The sequence below is a fragment of the Emys orbicularis genome, chromosome 11 (assembly GCF_028017835.1).
Source record: "Emys orbicularis isolate rEmyOrb1 chromosome 11, rEmyOrb1.hap1, whole genome shotgun sequence".
Classification (NCBI taxonomy): Eukaryota; Metazoa; Chordata; order Testudines; family Emydidae; genus Emys; species Emys orbicularis.
The window spans coordinates 55,970,172-55,987,530 of NC_088693.1; the positions used below are offsets into that span (position 1 = coordinate 55,970,172).

The window sequence follows — 17,359 nt, forward strand, 5'->3', positions numbered from 1 at the left end:
AGTTATTTTTCTCTCTCTCTCTAGAAGCTAGATGATACAGTCAAACACTTAAAGAAATGCAAAGAGGAAACTGAGCAGAAACTGAAAGAAGCCAGTGTAGAATCAGAACAGGTGAGTACAACAGTGGGAAAGAAGAGATCCTCTGGTACAAAGCTAGAGTTATCCTTCCTTGGCGATGACAAGATTTGTTTGTGGGACATGCACGGGGGGCTTTTTAAATGTTAAGAGCAAGCTTTTGATGAGGTGGGAAGTAAGGTGCAGCCACAGTCTATTGGCTGGTACTTATCCCAGGCCCTTCTTCTGTTAGAACTCTTAATAGTCTCCTATACAAATTATTATAGTTTAGTTGGGCCTGCAAGAGGAAGTTCTCGCCATGTCTGTCAGTTTCCACCTGGTTCAATGGCTGGTGTGTGTTGACAAGTTTAAAACACCTGCATTTAATCTGTCCTCTCCATTAAGCAGTGTGTGAGCTGCTATGTTGTACCATTTTGAATGACATTACACCAAACCACCTCTTTTAAAGGTGAGTCACATTTCCCCATGCACCTCATCACTTATTGAAAGCCGATGATATTGCACAGTAATAGTCCAAAGCACGATACCTTACAGAAGTGTTACTACAGTATTTTGGTGCCAAATTGTACAGTACTGTAGTTATTTTACAAGGCAGGTCTCCTGTGTAGGTAAGGGAGTAAGTAATAAAGGGCCTTTCAATTCAAACTCTACAGTACTTTGTAGTATCTGCATATAGGATTGTCCTTAACAAGAGTTCTTGCTAACACAGGATGTAAAATAACTTGCTAATACAGTGGGAGTGGTAATTTTACAGCATTTGTTGTTCTTTAAATGATCCTGGAGCCAGCACATTGCCAAGCAAAGGCCATGCTCTCTCCCCTCATTCTTCTGTGGCTTACTGTAATTAGCCTTCATTTTACTCTCTTCCTCTACCACCTTCTTTATGCTTTTCCCTCTAGTTAGAATTGTCTTCTCTAGGGCAAGTGCCAATGAGAGGCCCATTAGTTACCCAATAAGGGGGTAACAGCAGTGCAGTGTGGACCTTTCCACCCCCTCCACAATGTTGCAGGAAGTAGGCCAGGATGGCCAAGCAGCATGCTCTATGCTTGCATAGAGGTGGGAGATTTAAAGAAGTGTGGCTTTGGAATTCTGCCTGTCCAGTGTGCAGCCCAGAAGTTGGAAATGTTAACAGTTCTCTTTCTGACTCTAATCACTACTCTCTTCCTCAGATCACAGCTAACCTGGAGGAAGCTCACCACTGGTTCAAATCCAAGTTTGACAGCCTGCAGCTAGAGCTAGTGAAAAACAAACAGCAGAATATCCCCAGTGAAAGGAACTATGGCAAGGAGGTAAATAAGGGAATTGCCTTTACTTTCAAGGTAGAGGCGCATAGTTAATGGAAGGATGAGGAACAGGGAACAGCCTGTAGTAGAGTTCCCTGTGTATGTGTCAGAAGACCAATGATATTAGTACAGCCAGGCGGCGCTGTTGCAGGGAAGAGTGCTGGCACTTGTTGAAGTGAAGGTAATAGCAAGGTCATGCGGGACTGTAGCAGGTGTTTCCTATACAGAGGCGAGTACCAGTGCCAGAAGAAAGCCAACACTGTTTTGTTTGGATGCATTTAACATGGGCAGGAGACAGTTTCTGGAGAACTATAAGAGAACTCTGCCCTGTTGTGATGTTCTGCTGTTTGCAGAGCAGGAGCAGAGAGGCGTGATCTCCAAACAAAACTTCCCCACTTCAAGCGAGGGGAAGAGCAAACCTCAGACCAAAACTTTCCCCCCCCCTCTTTCCTATCTCATTTCTTCAGCAGGTTAAAGGTGACAATCAGAATTTTGGTTTCTTAAGCCCTATTGATTTCTGCAGTTCCTATCAGCCCACACCTCTCTCAGCCCAACTAGCATCTCCTTGGAGCAGGAAAACACTCTCAAAGGAGTAAGCCCCTGGACAAAGGTTTAGAAGTTTAGTTTGTTCTCTCACTTCTTGCTGATGTTTCACAGGATGTGCTTATTTGGTGGGTAAATGACAGTTGTTTAACCTGCTAGGGCCAGTTGGGGACAGGAGAGGAACGAGGGAGCCCCTTTCTCTCCATTATCCATGTCCTGCTTCTCTCCAGCTATATTTTATTTCTGATTAAGCTCTGACCCAAAAAACTGTATTGAAAATGAGTGGCTCTAGTGTGCCTTCCTCTCTTGCTTTTCTCCATGACTGCTGCCATTCTCCCCACCACTCATCCAAACAGTTCTGTAAAGACGGTTCTCCTTACCTTGTTTTGTATGGAGATCTCAGAGCCTTTGTTACAGCTGTGGCAATTCCCAGATAGCTGTTTGACCTGCCTCTAAAGATGTATCTTGAGCTGCTGCAATCTCTGTATTTTCTGCTGTTGTTCATTGGGAATGAGAGGGGATAGATCAGTTTTCATCCAGTACCCTGTCCTTTAACAGACGGAGAAGGAAAAAGCTGTGAAACTCCCTAGCCAAGCCTCCCTGAATCGGTGGGAGACTAAACAGCAGCTCAAACTCATCTCCAGGAAGTACCAATCAGAGCTAGACAGGAAGTGATGTCATCTAACCCAGGAGATTCCAGGCTGCCATACCACCCTGCACCTGTGAACACCACAGTTCAGACCAGATCTTCACATGCTGGAAGATGAGCCCTAAGGTTGAAGTATCTTGATCTATAAGCAGCTGCATATTTCAGAAGATTTTTAAGTGTCTATAAGCAGAGGTCCTGTATGAACTGGGTCTGCTCTGTATCAGTGAAGAAGACCCTTCAAATAAAATGCACATTGACTGGCTGGCTGATAGGAGACCAGTGCAGACAGGTTTTGGAATATTAATTTAAATTGTGTACTACAGTTCAGCTTAGCTTATAAGTCTCACCTGTCTGACACATACTAGAATGTAATCATTTTGTGAGGCAGATTTCCATTTCCCCCATCCTAACATGGTCTTTGAGTGTGACTAGTTTGCTTAAATGCTTCATCATGGAACCATAATTTATAGCAAAGAAATTATTCCTCTCTCCAAAGCTTCCTATACAAGTAAGTTTACGTTCTGGATCTATGTCACCAGTCACATCTCTCATTTGTGTTTTAGCAGCTCAAGAGGAGGGTAGTGGGTTGGAATGAGCCCTGCAAAGTGAGGAGGCATCATTATTATTGAGAGCTCAGATTGCTATGCAGGGATTCTGCCTATCCAGAGGATGGTCTCCTGGATTCCTAGGCTGGTGATGGTAAACTTGCTGAAACAGGACAGTTGTCCACTGTTGGATACTGATGGTTGCTTGACCAGTACAGGGAGAATCCCTTCTTAGCTGATGGGAATAGCTACCATTAGTAGCAGTAAAAGGAGCCTGGGCCTGGGCCCTGAGAGGACAGTGGCCTTGGGCAATTGCAGGAGCCCTGTCTTTGCCCAAGGCTCCATTGCTGGAAGGTGCGCCATGTGGGTGTGAGAGGCTGCCAGGTAGAACACCTTGCACCATTGGTACCCATGTGATTAATAGAGTAGGTTAATTCTGCCCCACCATGGAACAAGCTTCCCAAAGGGCAGGAGGTGTCCAGAGCAGGTGCTATACACCCGTAGTTGCAGCGGGTTAAGACTTTAACTACCATTCCCTTACGATATAGAAACAATTTTCATCCACTGTTCAATTAATGAGCACTTATGAGTAGCTCAGATTCCCTCCTTAAAACTTCGTCTGCCTTGGCTTACAGTGTAACCCAGCTAGATCAGATGTGCTGTTACACACCTAATTTTAATTTAATAATTGCAGTGCTGTTTCCTAAGCTTCCTCCAGTTGTCTGATCCATTTGTTTCTGTGGGGCTAGTTTGAAGCTCTGTGGGGCAGAGGCCATGCCTTCCTCTGTGGTGTGTACAGGGCCAAGCATATTGCTGGGACTTGGCAAATAACAATCATTCCACCCATTTTATATACCTACCTTTATAGCATAATTAGATTTATATGACAACAGCCTGAACCATTATTTTAGGGCCTGGGCCTGCCCCTATTGCTGTCAATGGGTATTTTGCCATTGACATCAGTGAAAACAGGATCAGACCCTTAGTGATTAAGCACCTGATTGGAAGCTCTTTAAAGCTAATAGGTATCTTTCATTAACTTCAGTAGCCTTTGGCTCAGGCCCTAAATCCTAAAGAGTTATGTTGCTGAAATTCCTAAGTAGCAGAAGCCTTCAATACAACCTTATGTTCCTCCTCCCCATGGTGAGCTGAGTTTCTGCACGCCACATCACTTCTGAGTGACGGGGTTAAAATGAGCCTATGTGTAGGATTCTGTTCTAGAGCCCTGTTCTCCTCTCAGGTCAGTATCAGTAGTGTAGTCTAACTCTGCCAACTTTAGCACCAAGCTGTAGGCAGAGCCTGAAACCAACCTAGCATGGCACTGGCTGCCTTATCTCACACTGCATCTATTTGATCTAGTTAAGCTATGTGGCTAACTGTTAATGACAAAACACACTGCCCTTCGTCTAGAAAGAGATGCTATGAGGTATGGTCCAGTGGCAGGGGAAGACAGCTCCACATACTACCATCCAGTTTCCTGTCGTAGGAATCGTTGCTACCAAGGAGCTGCTGTTTTAGTGATTAGTGGGCATGGATTCCGTCTTTCATCAGACCTTCTTTTCACAGATACAAGGCACGAGAGTGCTGTGTGTATAATTGCTGTGTATAGTTATCTAATCTGCTGACTTTGTATTTAAATAGTCATTAAATCTGCTTTAATTACTACAGTATTTGCAGTTTGTCATTCTCATCCATGTTGCATGAAACCTATTATTTCTTTTAAAGAAGTCCACGATAAGCACTTGTCCTGAGATGTTTAGGATTGAGTCTGGTGAGACTTAAGTGCAGTCTAAGCATAGAGTAATACTTACACTGCTGTAGTGCTTTCCATCCTAACCACTACCAAACTATGGGCTATATACTTGCTACAGTAAAGCCCAGAGGATGGGACAAAGGACTAGGGAAATGCCTTGTTGTTCACTGAATAGTTTTTGCTGAATACTCCCTTCATCGTGGCGAGGTTTGAGGAGTAGCATGACAGGAAGTAAGGATATCACAGCTTATCGCAACTGCATAGCAAATTGATAAAGGCAGAATGCAATTACCTGAATTTTACAGGAACAGTATGGTTAATGCTGTTCTTACAGACAGCACCCTGGTCTTGGGCAGGAGCTCTGTTTTGTGTCTGAATGAGAAGAGATGCTCCTAGTACCATGCTGGGGCACTGATTACTGACACTGAAGGAAGAATACCAGCTCCAGAGTCACCAACCAGCCTTTCCTGCAGGGCACAGCTATTCCCTGGCAGGCTGCCACCCTGCACTGACCTGCCATTAAAACAGCTTTTTTCGTATTAGGTACTGTCTCACAGTACACAGCTATGGGTTGGACTTTCCCGCGCACTTAATGGAGGTAGGAGCGCACACCATCTTGAAAGCCATGGGATGTAATTTTTTAACTCCGTTTCATGTGGTGGGATTTCCAAATGCACCCAACTCTTTCTAAAAATTGTCAAAGGGGACAACACGACAGCTGAGATCGCTTTATTTTCATTGTAGTCGGCCGAGTTAAATTCAGACCGTAACTTTACCACCACCTGCTGACTATTGGTATGAGTAGATAGATGTACACCTTTCATTGACACTGCCATACTGTAAGTGGATAATCAGGATAAGAACGATGAGCTGCCATGGTAAATAGCTAGAGGAAGTGTGAAATTTCTACTAAATAAACATTTTCTACCTCAGTAATATTTGGAAGATGGCAAAACTGAATAAAAATATGCTCACTTATAGAGCTATAGTATTACACAACATTAGACATGGTTAGCCCTTACTCTGGATCCACAGCCTTCACTGAATGTACATACATGTGCTGATAGCGAGCAGCTTTCTAATGGTCATTCCCAGTATCACTCAGACAGAACACATTTCTGGTTAGGGTTTGAGGACACTTTTGTAAACAACCTTCTAGGGATGTCCAAGTTACCCCTCACTACAGTATCTAAGCACACGCTAATAACTAAGAACAAGAATATCCAGGTAATTAAGCCCAATATTGTAATAATTTATTATTTGATACAGAACTGTCTACAAGTTATTTTCTTACATTAAACTGGAAAAGGAATGTCAGAGCTGGCAGCAACTATAGTTAAAGTTGCCTAACAATTTTTTCCATTCTAAGCCACTTATCAATTGCTTACAACTTTGCCAACCATTAAAGCTAAAGGTTTCCGCCTCCGGCTGATTTTTTTTTAGTTTTAGCAAAAGCAGTTTCGCCATTTACGAGAATGCAGTGGGGGGGGGGGGGGAGGGAGATTTTAACGTGTGAAAAACAATGTAACAAGTTTCTCTGAGAAACTTCCGTGCATTTATGTTTTGGATCCAATTAATTCCTTGAGTACCATCCGTCCTGTGCACTGAATAAAGTTGTGGAAAAAGCAGTATCTGATCATAAAATTAGAGACTATCATACTGACACAAAAAAGGGAGCCAAATTAAGGTTGCAAAGTCTAACATTCAAGTTAGAAAATAGCAGAATTAAAGCTGACTTTTGGGGAAGAAAGTATAATATGCGGGATACTATAAATGCTGGGTCAGTTATGACCTATCCTCCAAAACACAAGTCATTTTCTCTTACCTTCAACACATTAGAAATCCACAGATTAAAAAAAAAAATCACACAATGTGTTGATGAGTGAACAGCAAACTTTCAATAGTAGTATGTATGTGTCGTCATTTTGTCTGACCATTTGATCTCATCATCTGATCTAATATAAACAAATTATATTTTGGTTCCCCAGGAACAGAGAATTTGGCAAGACCATTGTTCCAATTTTCTTCAAGAGCTGTAACAAGTGGCTGAGATTTAATGCATGATACCACCAAACTAACTAATAGAATTTGTGTTACCACTAAACTTTAATTAGTTGGGCCAGCTCAAAGTACTACACATACCAAAATTTAATGTTGTAATGCTACAAAGGCTTTTAAAACAAATCTCACTGAAGACAAGTTTCAGAGAGTCTCTCAATGATACAAGTCTTCCCCCCCAGGAATCCAAGAGCATCTATTGTCTGGGGGTGTTCGGCTTATATCTTCCCCCGCCCCTCAAGCCCATTTCTTCAGTCTTCCCTCTCCTATATAATAGTAACAATTTTGTACAGTACACGGCAAATGTAACCAATTGCCAGAATTGAACTTGGACAGTAGCCAGTTAAATTACTTTTTAAAAATCTTCTCCAAAAAAACGTGCACATCATTTTTAGTCCTTTATTCAGTTGAGAATTCTGTGTACCAGCACCAACTTCAGGCGTCACAAAAACTCATCAATAAGGTGCTCAACCAACATCTAAGTATGTCTGGAGAATCTGCTCACAAAAGCCTGCTTGTTGAACTTTGGTTGTATCGGGGCATTTTACAGTTCCAACCTCAGGAAATGGAAAAAATAGCTCAAAAGTTCAGGAAACAAAATATATACAGTAACTAACAACTCTGATCCAATCACATCTAGATCAGTTTAGAAAAAATATGTACATATCTTTTTGAATGGGTCTTTCCATTGGTGTGTAATGCCTGAGATCCTCAATGCCCCAGTGGAAATGACAAATGTTATTTTCCTAGCAGGCTACCTCTTAGTCACAAACAGGTGCCACAAACTCCATCATACGATTCCATATGTATACAACAGCTTTTGAGCCATTCTTAAATTTCCACTGCTCTGATAAATTAGTGACAAGTTGAAGGCAACATCTCTTCGCAAGTCTGTCTGATCAGCTTCTATTCCCTGGAAGAATTAAAAAATCATTTACTAGCTTGCATGAATACTATACCATAAGTTACATTAAAAAACATAAAATCAGTGCAATAACATACATGGGCAAGTTCTTCATCATCTAGGTACTCAGTTCATTCCCACCACATTCAGATAGTTACATTGGAATTCTGTATTTTTATACTAAACCTTCATACTCATTAAACAGAAAATGCCAGTTATATTTAATATTATTCTGTCTTTTAAAATGGCCCTTATGTACACTTCTTTATTCAGGTGGCAAAGTTGTTCAGCAACCATTTTCTTGCAGTTGCTACACCCAGCCAGATAATAAAATAAACCTGACAATTATTACCTGAGCAATTTGAGTTATACATGTTCATAAATACTGCTCAGATGATAAATCACGTGCTTTCTCTAGTGCCTATGAAATTATATTGGGGTTATTCAATGCAAATATAAACTAGACACTCGTGCACTAGTTTTACTTCTGGTTAAAACATATTAGTAATGCTGATCTGATTTTACTTTTATAGTTCAAATGTTTAACCATAAGGTACCTCTAAGATGAGAGGAGGAAGCTCAAGTGCCTTTTGGTAATAATGGATTGCCAGATGCACTAATCCCAGCTGATGAAGGCCACGGCCTAGGTTATAGAAAGATTCTTGGCACGGTCCACGGAGGCCCAGGTACCGGTGAAGGAAAGAGAATCCCTATGCACAAAACATACATTGGAAGCTTTATTTTTTGTAAAACAATAAAGCAGCATGTTTTAAATTTGCAAAAAGAGTATTTTGCCCATAAATATAACTGCCTAATTTAAGACCAAATGTAAAAACTAGCCATCCACTTTCCATGACACACTAGACCAACAGAGGAGATGCTTTGTGACCTCAGCGTCTCACACGGTGAAGACAACAGACAGATCCTTTTGATAAGCTGTGTGCAAAGTTGTTCAGAATTATTACTATTTCTATAGCACTCAACTTTGATAGATACTTTACAGACATGTAAGACAGGCCCGCGCCCTGAAGAGCTTACCATCTAAATAGACAAAAGGAAAGGAGGAACAAAGAGATACAATGAGATTGATTGTTTAACCCCATACCTATTACGCTTTAGAACACCACCTCTTGTCTACTATTTTTTTTAAACACTTGCCCACCCCACCCCCCTTTATCCCCATTTGAATTTGAACCTGCTGTGACATTACACCCCATATTATTTATGGAAATATGCTTATGATATGGATATGGCATAACAGATATACACCTCTACCCCGATGTAACACGAATTCGGATATAATGCAGTAAAGCAGTGCTCCGGAGGGGCGGGGCTGCGCACTCCGGTGGATCAAAGCAAGTTCAATATAACGCGGTAAGATTTTTTGGCTCCCGAGGACAGCGTTATATCAAGATAGAGGTGTATTTTATGGGCTTTATAAGGTATTATCAGAAAGGTTATAATTTACTGAATGTGATTATCCAATTTATATGCATGTATCATTTCTGTATCTAAAGTTAGGAATATAGACTATGTAACAATTACAACTGTGTGTGCATTTGGGAGACACCCACTAGACAGCAGGCCATCACCTTTGATGGGCCATTAAGAAGAAACAATAAGACTTCTGAAGATACTAATCTCTCTCCTTCCTGAGAGGTGTCCTGGGACTAGCTGTGACATTACTAGGTCAGGTGGTCCTGTCACGTGGTACAAAACACCATCTTGGACTTCTAGTAATTTTCCACTAAAAGGAAGGGGAGGTCAAGACTGGGAAACAAAAGATTCCCGCCTTATGTAAATCTTATTTAAGGCTGGGGATTAAATTGATCTTGGTTCACTCTTCACTGAATTCCCACCCAGGATGACTGCTGGAAACACCTAAGGAACAAGGACAAAGGGAAAGGGGGAGGAGTACTGAACCCAGGCTGGAAAAGGGATCTAGTCTGTGAATAAGATGCCTGAAGATTTAAGCTGCCATCATGGTAGCTAACCTTCAAGAATTTCTGCAACCTGCCCCAAAAGCAGCATTTAGGTTGAGAAATTACTTCTTGAAACAAGTTTCTTTAAGATTTTAAGCTTAGTATGCATGTTTTGTTTTATTTGCTTAGTAATTTGCTTTGTTCTGTTTGCTATCCCTTATAATCACTTAAAATTTACTTTTTATAGTTAATAAACTTATTTCTTGTTTATAACATAACCCAGTTTGTGCAATTCATATCGGGGGGCGAGCGGGGAGAGAGAAGCTGTGCATATCTCTCTCCACATTGAGGGAGAGAGCAAATTTTTATGAGCTTGCGCTGTGCAGATCTTTCTAGACAGCACAAGACGATATTATCTTGGGTTTACTTTCCAGAGGGAAGCTGCACTTGAGTGCTGGGCAATTTCCTAGCTGAATCTTCCCATAGAGAGCTGTTTGCAGACTCTGTGTGATTCTACAGCTGTGCTCCCTACCTGTGTGTGTGCTGCAAGAGGCCAGAGAGCCTGATTCAGCAAGACAGAGGGAAAGGAGGACCAGGCTAGTGGAGCCTGCGGGCTCAGTGAAATCCCAGTACATCAGGTGGCATCCCAGAAGTGGGTTCCAACCCGTCACACCTGCCCTACATTAATCTGAATTACTATTTCAGACCTCTTCTTTTCATGGCATCAAAAAAAAAAATAGTTAAATAAAGCCTTTTCTAGCTTCAAGCCCTTAATGCATCACAGTACTACTTCTGGAATACAAATGCATTCACCCCACAGCTTAGTGCTCCCTGTAAAACTCCTGCAATACCAGTTAACTTCACACAGTTACCAGTTGGGGGCAGATGAAAATCTGCAACTTAGCCAATAAAAAAAATTAAAAGGGCAGGAACAAACAGCTCAGAGTAAAGTAATGGACAATTCACATATCCTAAATAAAAAGACAAAGGGTCTAATCATGCTTCTGAGCCAATGAGAGTTTTCCCACAGGAACCCAACTCTGGCAGAGCTAAAATTTATGATTCCCCCAGTCCGGAGGTTTAGCCACTAGACCAGTGTTTTTCAAAGTTCGGGTCGCGACTCAGTACTGGGTCGCGGCATGTAAGGCACTGGGTCACCTTGCTCAGCACCCGGGGACCCTAGCGGCTCTGGTCAGCACCGCCAACCGGGACGTTAAAAGTCCCGTCGGCATTGCTGCCCAACTAAGGCAGGCTAGTGCCTACCTGTTCTGACACCGCGCTGTGCCCCGGAAGTGGCCAGCAGCGGGTCCAGCTTCTAGGCAGGTGGGCCACGAGGCTCCGCGTGCTGCCCCTGCCCCAAGCACTGGGTAATTCCCCTTGCTCTCCCTCCTATCCCTCTGCCCCCCATTCAGAAGGATCTACTGCCCCCATCCCTACCACCACCTCTGCCACTGACTTGCTATGTAACTTTGGTAAAGTCATTCAACCTCTGTGCCTCAGTTTCTCATCTATAAAATGAGATGATACACTTGCCTGCCTCTCTCCCTCACAGGGTTGCTGTGAGCATTCATTAGCTAATGTCTGTACAGTGCTATAAAGGTGAATGGTGTTAGGACCTGAGTCACCTCCCAAAGAGAACACATTCAACACAATCATTTTCAGATTAAAATTCACCAGAACATTTCTCTTTTTCAATTGGAAGAGTCTTGGGAAAAATCAAATTGGGTTCAGGAGTAGGCGGAAAATGGAATACAAATTACAGTATAGTAATTACAAGAGTTATGTCTCATTTTGATGTCACACAGGAATGTGCAGCCTCTGCTGTAACCAGAGGGCTTGATTTCTTCAGCCACTATTGATAATCAGAGAAAATAGCTCATTCAATAGTAAGGAATTAGCTCAGACTCTAACAGCTAATCATGATAATTAGGGTCACCACTAGGTCACTGTCTGGGTGAACTACTGAACAAACAAACTTAGAAGCAAGCAAAGATTAAAAACCCTCAACATGCGTGAATACGAAATGAGAAAAGCAGAGACACAAAAAGAAAGGCATCTTTGGAGGGTGACATTTTTCAAGTATATTCTTAGAAGACCATCAGCAACAGAGATAGGAAGGAAGGATTATTAGACAGAAAAAAAGTGGTTAAACATATTTAAAATTAAGCCAAAGTATGCAAACTTGAATGCCTAAAGCTCAGCATCTAAACAAGGGCTCTGGTTTTAGAGTTGTTCAGCACCTGCAACTCCTACTGACATTAAAGGGAGCTGCAAGTGCTCAGCACTTCTAAAAATCAGGCCCCTTATTTAGGTGCCTAACTTCATGCCCCCGAACTGGAATATGTTGGCCCTAGCTCTTAGCCTCATTTGGTTCACTGAAAGGTAAAGGGAGGAGGAGTAGAGGGAATAAAAAAACTGGATTTTCCGAGGAAGGGATTAGAAATAATGAAGAAAATCAGGATCGTGCCAGCACAAGAAATGGGCCTGATCCACAAGCTTCAGATCCCGTGTGGGGCTGTTCAGCCCCAACTGTCTGGCAGGTGAGGACATGAAGAAACGGGACTGGTTGAAGGTGGAAAAAGATAGGGTGGGTTGTGCTGGAGCTGCAATCCAAGAAGAGAGTCTCCTTGTGGGCCATGCAAATCCAGGAATCCGTGTAAACCTTCAAGGTAATTAACCTAAATTTGAATACAGGGATCCAGGAGACATCAACAGAAAGGACAGTGATTAGCACTTTCAATGTGTGTCATATTTTAACAACAGACAGTAGCTGAAATATCTTCAGAAAAAGAGTGTGGGTTGAAATTTGACTTATAAGGTTGAATATCCAGATGCAAATTAGTTTGTTAATTTTTTTAATTAAATCAATGCCATTTTCTTCAGGGGCTTAGGTTAAGAAATTAAATTTCATAGGCAATTTGTCCATAGTGATCTTATGCACAGCTGATTATCCACACACTTTTCTGTACAAAACTTGCAAGCCAGTTATACAACTGAGCAGAGCCATTGCAGTATATCAAAAGTTAAATCACTTTAATACCATTATGCATAGGCGCCAACTTTCCCCGGTGCCGGTGGGTGCTTGCACCCCCCCCCGTCCCCATCCCCGCCCCGACTCCACCCTTTCCCCGCCCCCATTCCAACCACTTCCCCAAAGTCCCCACCCCAACTCCGCCTCCTCCCTGCCCGTATTGGACCCCTTCCCCAAATCCCTGCCTCTTCCCCAAGCGCATCACGTTCCCCCTCCTCCCCCTCCCTCCCAGCCACGCAAAACAGCTGTTTCGCAGCGGCAAGCACTAGGAGGTAGGGGGGAAAAGCAGGCATGCGTTGTCCTCAGGGGAGGAGTGGAGGCGAGCTGGGTGGGGAGCTGCCGGTGGGTGCTGAGCACCCACCAATTTTTCCCCGGAGCACCACGGAGTCGGCGTCTATGCCATTATGCCATGGTCCCTAATGCCTTCAGGATAAAGAGCACAAGATTTCCTCAATTGGATCATTACAGACCAATCCAAATCATTCACAGGGCCCAATGCTGCCTCAATGGGAATTGAGGGCACTCAGCATCTTGTGAGCTCAAGCCCTTAACGAGTTACTAGGGATTGCTCACTGATTAACACTCCCCCATGCATTACACATCAATCTCAATGTGCTCAGTGAAGAACTGTTATTTGACTCAGCCCTACTGTACAGTTGGTAGAGCTGTCAAACTATTTATTATGCTCTCTAGGAATTGGCCCGTTTTGCTTAATGAATCATTCATGAATCAATCCAGAATGATGATCTTCCCATGAGCGTCCCTTCATTTGTAGGTTTTCAGCAAATATTTTGGACAAAATTTTCAACCTATGGTTATTTGTGAACTGTTTGCTTCAGCTACATTATTCGTGGTTAGTCATCTAAGTCATTTGGTGGTGTTCCTGCTCCCTGGTTGGGTAAGGGCCTCTTGTTTTTAAAAACCAGAGTAGTGAATGCTTCACTTCCAGCACAAGGGTCAGATGAATAAACATCCATATTAAAGCTAGTGAAGCTGAAATTATTTATATTTTCATGAATACATGGCAGCTGCCTAAATATATGCAAGCTATTCCCCAAATCACAACAAAATGAACTGAATTGCTTTTATTCACAAAGGGGAGATTTTCAAGAACTGAAATGACTTAGGAGCACAAGCTGACTGTCACTGGGACACGTGTTCTTAAGGTACTTGGAGGGTTTTGAAAATCCTACCCTAAATCTATTTTTTAAATGTCAATCAGCTCTAATAATGTGTCAGAGCTGTAACTGTGTGAGCCATGACAGAACTAAATGACACCATGTGCTATGCACAAGGAAGAACAAAATAACTCACCTGTACAAGAAGAGCATGTCTTTTTAACACATACTTCTGAGATGCCATATGGATGAAAGTTAAGCCTATGCAAAGGCTGTACAGAGGTTCATCTGGGTTAGTACGGAAGGCTTGCACATATTGTCCTAGGAGAAACAGGAGAAAATGATCTGACTCTCTCTCTAAAACTGGGTTTCATTTTTTTCAAAAAACCCAACACTTTTTTGGAAGTGTGAACTGAAAAAAGGAAGGAAACAAGAAAGATAATCAGATTTCAAAATGACTGCATCAAAACAGGAAAGAGGGAGAATAGGAGTTGCAGCAGCTCTCATGTTTTCAGCAGCTCTCAGATACCACACTTAACATTCAGAATAAAAACAAAGACTTACTGAGAGAGGAGAAAGAGGGTCTTGTTGGGGTTGGAGCTCAGAGTGGCAAGGTGCAACAGCAACAATATCTTTTGAAACATCATGAGTAAGTTCTTTAGACTTTTGGTGTATACTGCTTTCTAATGTATTTTCTTCTGAGAGACCTGGGGCAGATCCTCAACTGGTATAAATTGTCATAGCTTAACTAATGTCAATGGAGCTATGATCATTTACACCAGGTGATGAACTGGTTGCTTCTAGCATATTAAAAACAAAACATTTATAATAATAAAGATCTGTATTATTTAAAAGCAGAAAAGAAATTAAATGGTATGTACTGAATGTGTACAATGAACAAAGTGTGAAATTAACTAATTTTGTTATAGAGTTCGTGGGCTAGAGCCCCAGATGGTATAAACTGATTTACACCAACTAAAGATCTAGGACTCTCCTGCATATTTATTTTAAAGCCTGGTTAATGCTCTTTAGATGAAAGAGTAAAAACTATCATAATTCAGAACATGGTCAATGTTTCTGATTGAGTGCCTTGTGGTTACTTGACAAGAAAGAAACATCTTATTTTCCTATTGTCATTTTATAAAGAAAATGCCACTTTCTAATGGATCACAAATTTTAATTTCAGAAGGTTCATTCCACACATTTTCTTTTTCTTGAATATTAGTGCTGAGAAAGATGTCAAACAGTCAGCCTTGTGAAGAATAAGAAGAAGGGGTGAAATACTGAAGTCAATGGCAAAACTCCCACGGACTTCAACAGGACAAGGATCTCACCCAAGACTTTCGAAAGAGAGTAGGTGATTTTGGGTGCCCAACTTTAGATACTTTAAAGGCACCTGATTTTCAGAGAGTGGGTGCTTAGCACTTTCTGAAAGTCAGACCCATTTGAAGTCTCTCAAGTTAGACATCCAAAAATAGAGGCACTCAAAATCAGTAGTTACTTTGAACATTCTGGCTGCCTTCTATGGTGATCCACAATACAGGTAAGACATGGATAGTGGCAATACAGACCTCCCACTTGACCACCTCCAGTGTGCCTCAACACTAACCTGAGGTATCACTCTTAAGAGTGGGAGGGTGGGTTCAAGCTCCAGGACCTGTCAGGCCTTGGTCACGCTACTGAGAATTACAAAAGGAGTTCCAAACAGGATGTTGATTTTTTTTTTATGTGGATTCATATCCATTAAGAACTGTGCTGAGACCACCAACTAATTTCACAACTTTGGACTTTGAGTGGTTGCTATCAGAACCTGAAATTCCTCTGCCCTAATCTATATAAGGAGACTGGCAAAATGGCAACTTCTTGTTTATTTTAATTATACAGGCGAGTCATCTTATGCAGGGGTTCCGTTCCGCAGTTAGCGCGTAAAGCGAAAACCGCGTATAGTCAAAATTACATTGAGTTGAATGGCGGGCAAAATCGCCCGCACTACAGGTACAGTATTAAAATTGTTATTTTTCCCTTTTTGGGGGTTTTTGTTTTTGCCGACCGCGTAAAGCTGAAGTCATGCATGTTAAATGCGCGTAAGATGCGACAGACCTGTATTGTTAGTAACTTGCTCTTCTCTGAAACTGCATAGGCTGATGACAATTTCTTAAATTAACCCTGCAACGCTAACATACTTAGGGATCTAAAGGCAGATGGTGCCTGGGATTATTTCAAGTTGAAGTTGCACGAGCTGTCCGAGGCCTGTATCCCGAGAAAGGGAAAACGGTTAGTAGGCAGGAAATTTAGACCTAGCTGGATGAGCGAGCGTCTCAAAGGGGCGATTAAGAAAAAACAGAAAGCGTACAAAGAATGGAAGAGGGGAGGGATCAGCAAGGAAACCTACCTTATTGAGGTCAGAGCATGTAGAGATGCAGTGAGAAAGGCCAAAGCCGTGTAGAGTTGGACCTTGCAAGGGGAATTAAAACCAATAGTAAGAGGTTTTATAGCCATATAAATAGAAAAAAAACAAAGAAAGAGGAAGTGGGACCGCTGAAGAATGTAGATGGAGTGGAGATTAAGAATAATCTAGGCATGGCACAATATCTAAATGAATATTTTGCATCGGTCTTTAATAAGGCTAATGAAGGGTTTAGGAATAGAGGGAGCAGGACAGAGGGGAATAAAGGAGGTGGGGTGGACATTACCGTATCGGGGTGGAAGCCAAACTTGAACAGCTAAACGGGACTAAATCGGGCGGACCGGATGATCTTCATCCGAGAATATTGAAGGAACTGGTGCCAGAAATTGCAAGCCCCTTAGCGATAATTTTTAATGAATCTGTAAACTCGGGGGTGGTACCGTTGGACTGGAGGATAGCTAATGTGGTTCCTATTTTCAAGAAAGGGAAAAAAAGTGACCCGGGTAACTACAGGCCTGTTAGTTTAACATCTGTAGTATGCAAGGTCTTGGAAAAAATTTTGAAGGAGAAGTAGTTAAGGACCTTGAGATGAATGGCAATTGGGACAAATTACAACATGGGTTTACGAAAGGGAGATCGTGCCAAACCAACCTGATCTCCTTCTTTGAGAAAGTAACAGACTTTCTAGATAAAGGAAATGCGGTGGATCTAATATACCTCAATTTTAGTAAAGCGTTTGATACGGTACCGCATGAGGAATTATTGGTTAAATTGGAAAGGATGGGGATCAATATGAAAATCCAGAGGTGGATAAAGAACTGGTTAAAGGGTAGACTGCAGCGGGTAGTACTGAAAGGTGAACTGTCAGGTTGGAGGGAGGTCACCAGTGGGGTTCCTCAAGGTTCGGTTTTGGGTCCGATTTTATTTAATCTATTTATTACTGACCTCGGAACCGAATGTAGGAGTGGGCTGATAAAGTTTGCGGATGACACAAAGTTGGGAGGTATTGCCAATTCGGAGAAGGATCAGGATATTCTGCAGGGAGACTTGGATGACCTTGTAAATTGGAGT

General features: G+C 42.1%; 2 protein-coding genes across 2 annotated transcripts in view; one reads left to right on the forward strand and one right to left on the reverse strand.

Moving 5' to 3' along the window:
* CCDC150 (coiled-coil domain containing 150) overlaps window positions 1–2,576 on the forward strand; it is a 45,518-nt gene extending 42,942 nt beyond the window's left edge. Inside the window, exons 24-26 of the mRNA XM_065413584.1 lie at window positions 25–111; window positions 1,245–1,364; window positions 2,466–2,576. Coding sequence (XP_065269656.1) covers window positions 25–111; window positions 1,245–1,364; window positions 2,466–2,576 — 318 coding nt within the window. The remainder of the gene's footprint in view (window positions 1–24; window positions 112–1,244; window positions 1,365–2,465) is intronic.
* Window positions 2,577–7,325: 4,749 nt separating this feature from the next.
* Window positions 7,326–17,359, reverse strand: part of GTF3C3 (general transcription factor IIIC subunit 3) — a 33,132-nt gene continuing 23,098 nt past the window's right edge. Inside the window, exons 16-18 of the mRNA XM_065413257.1 lie at window positions 14,078–14,202; window positions 8,368–8,520; window positions 7,326–7,819 (exon numbers count right to left, since the gene is read on the reverse strand). Coding sequence (XP_065269329.1) covers window positions 7,697–7,819; window positions 8,368–8,520; window positions 14,078–14,202 — 401 coding nt within the window. The 3' untranslated portion in view covers window positions 7,326–7,696. The remainder of the gene's footprint in view (window positions 7,820–8,367; window positions 8,521–14,077; window positions 14,203–17,359) is intronic.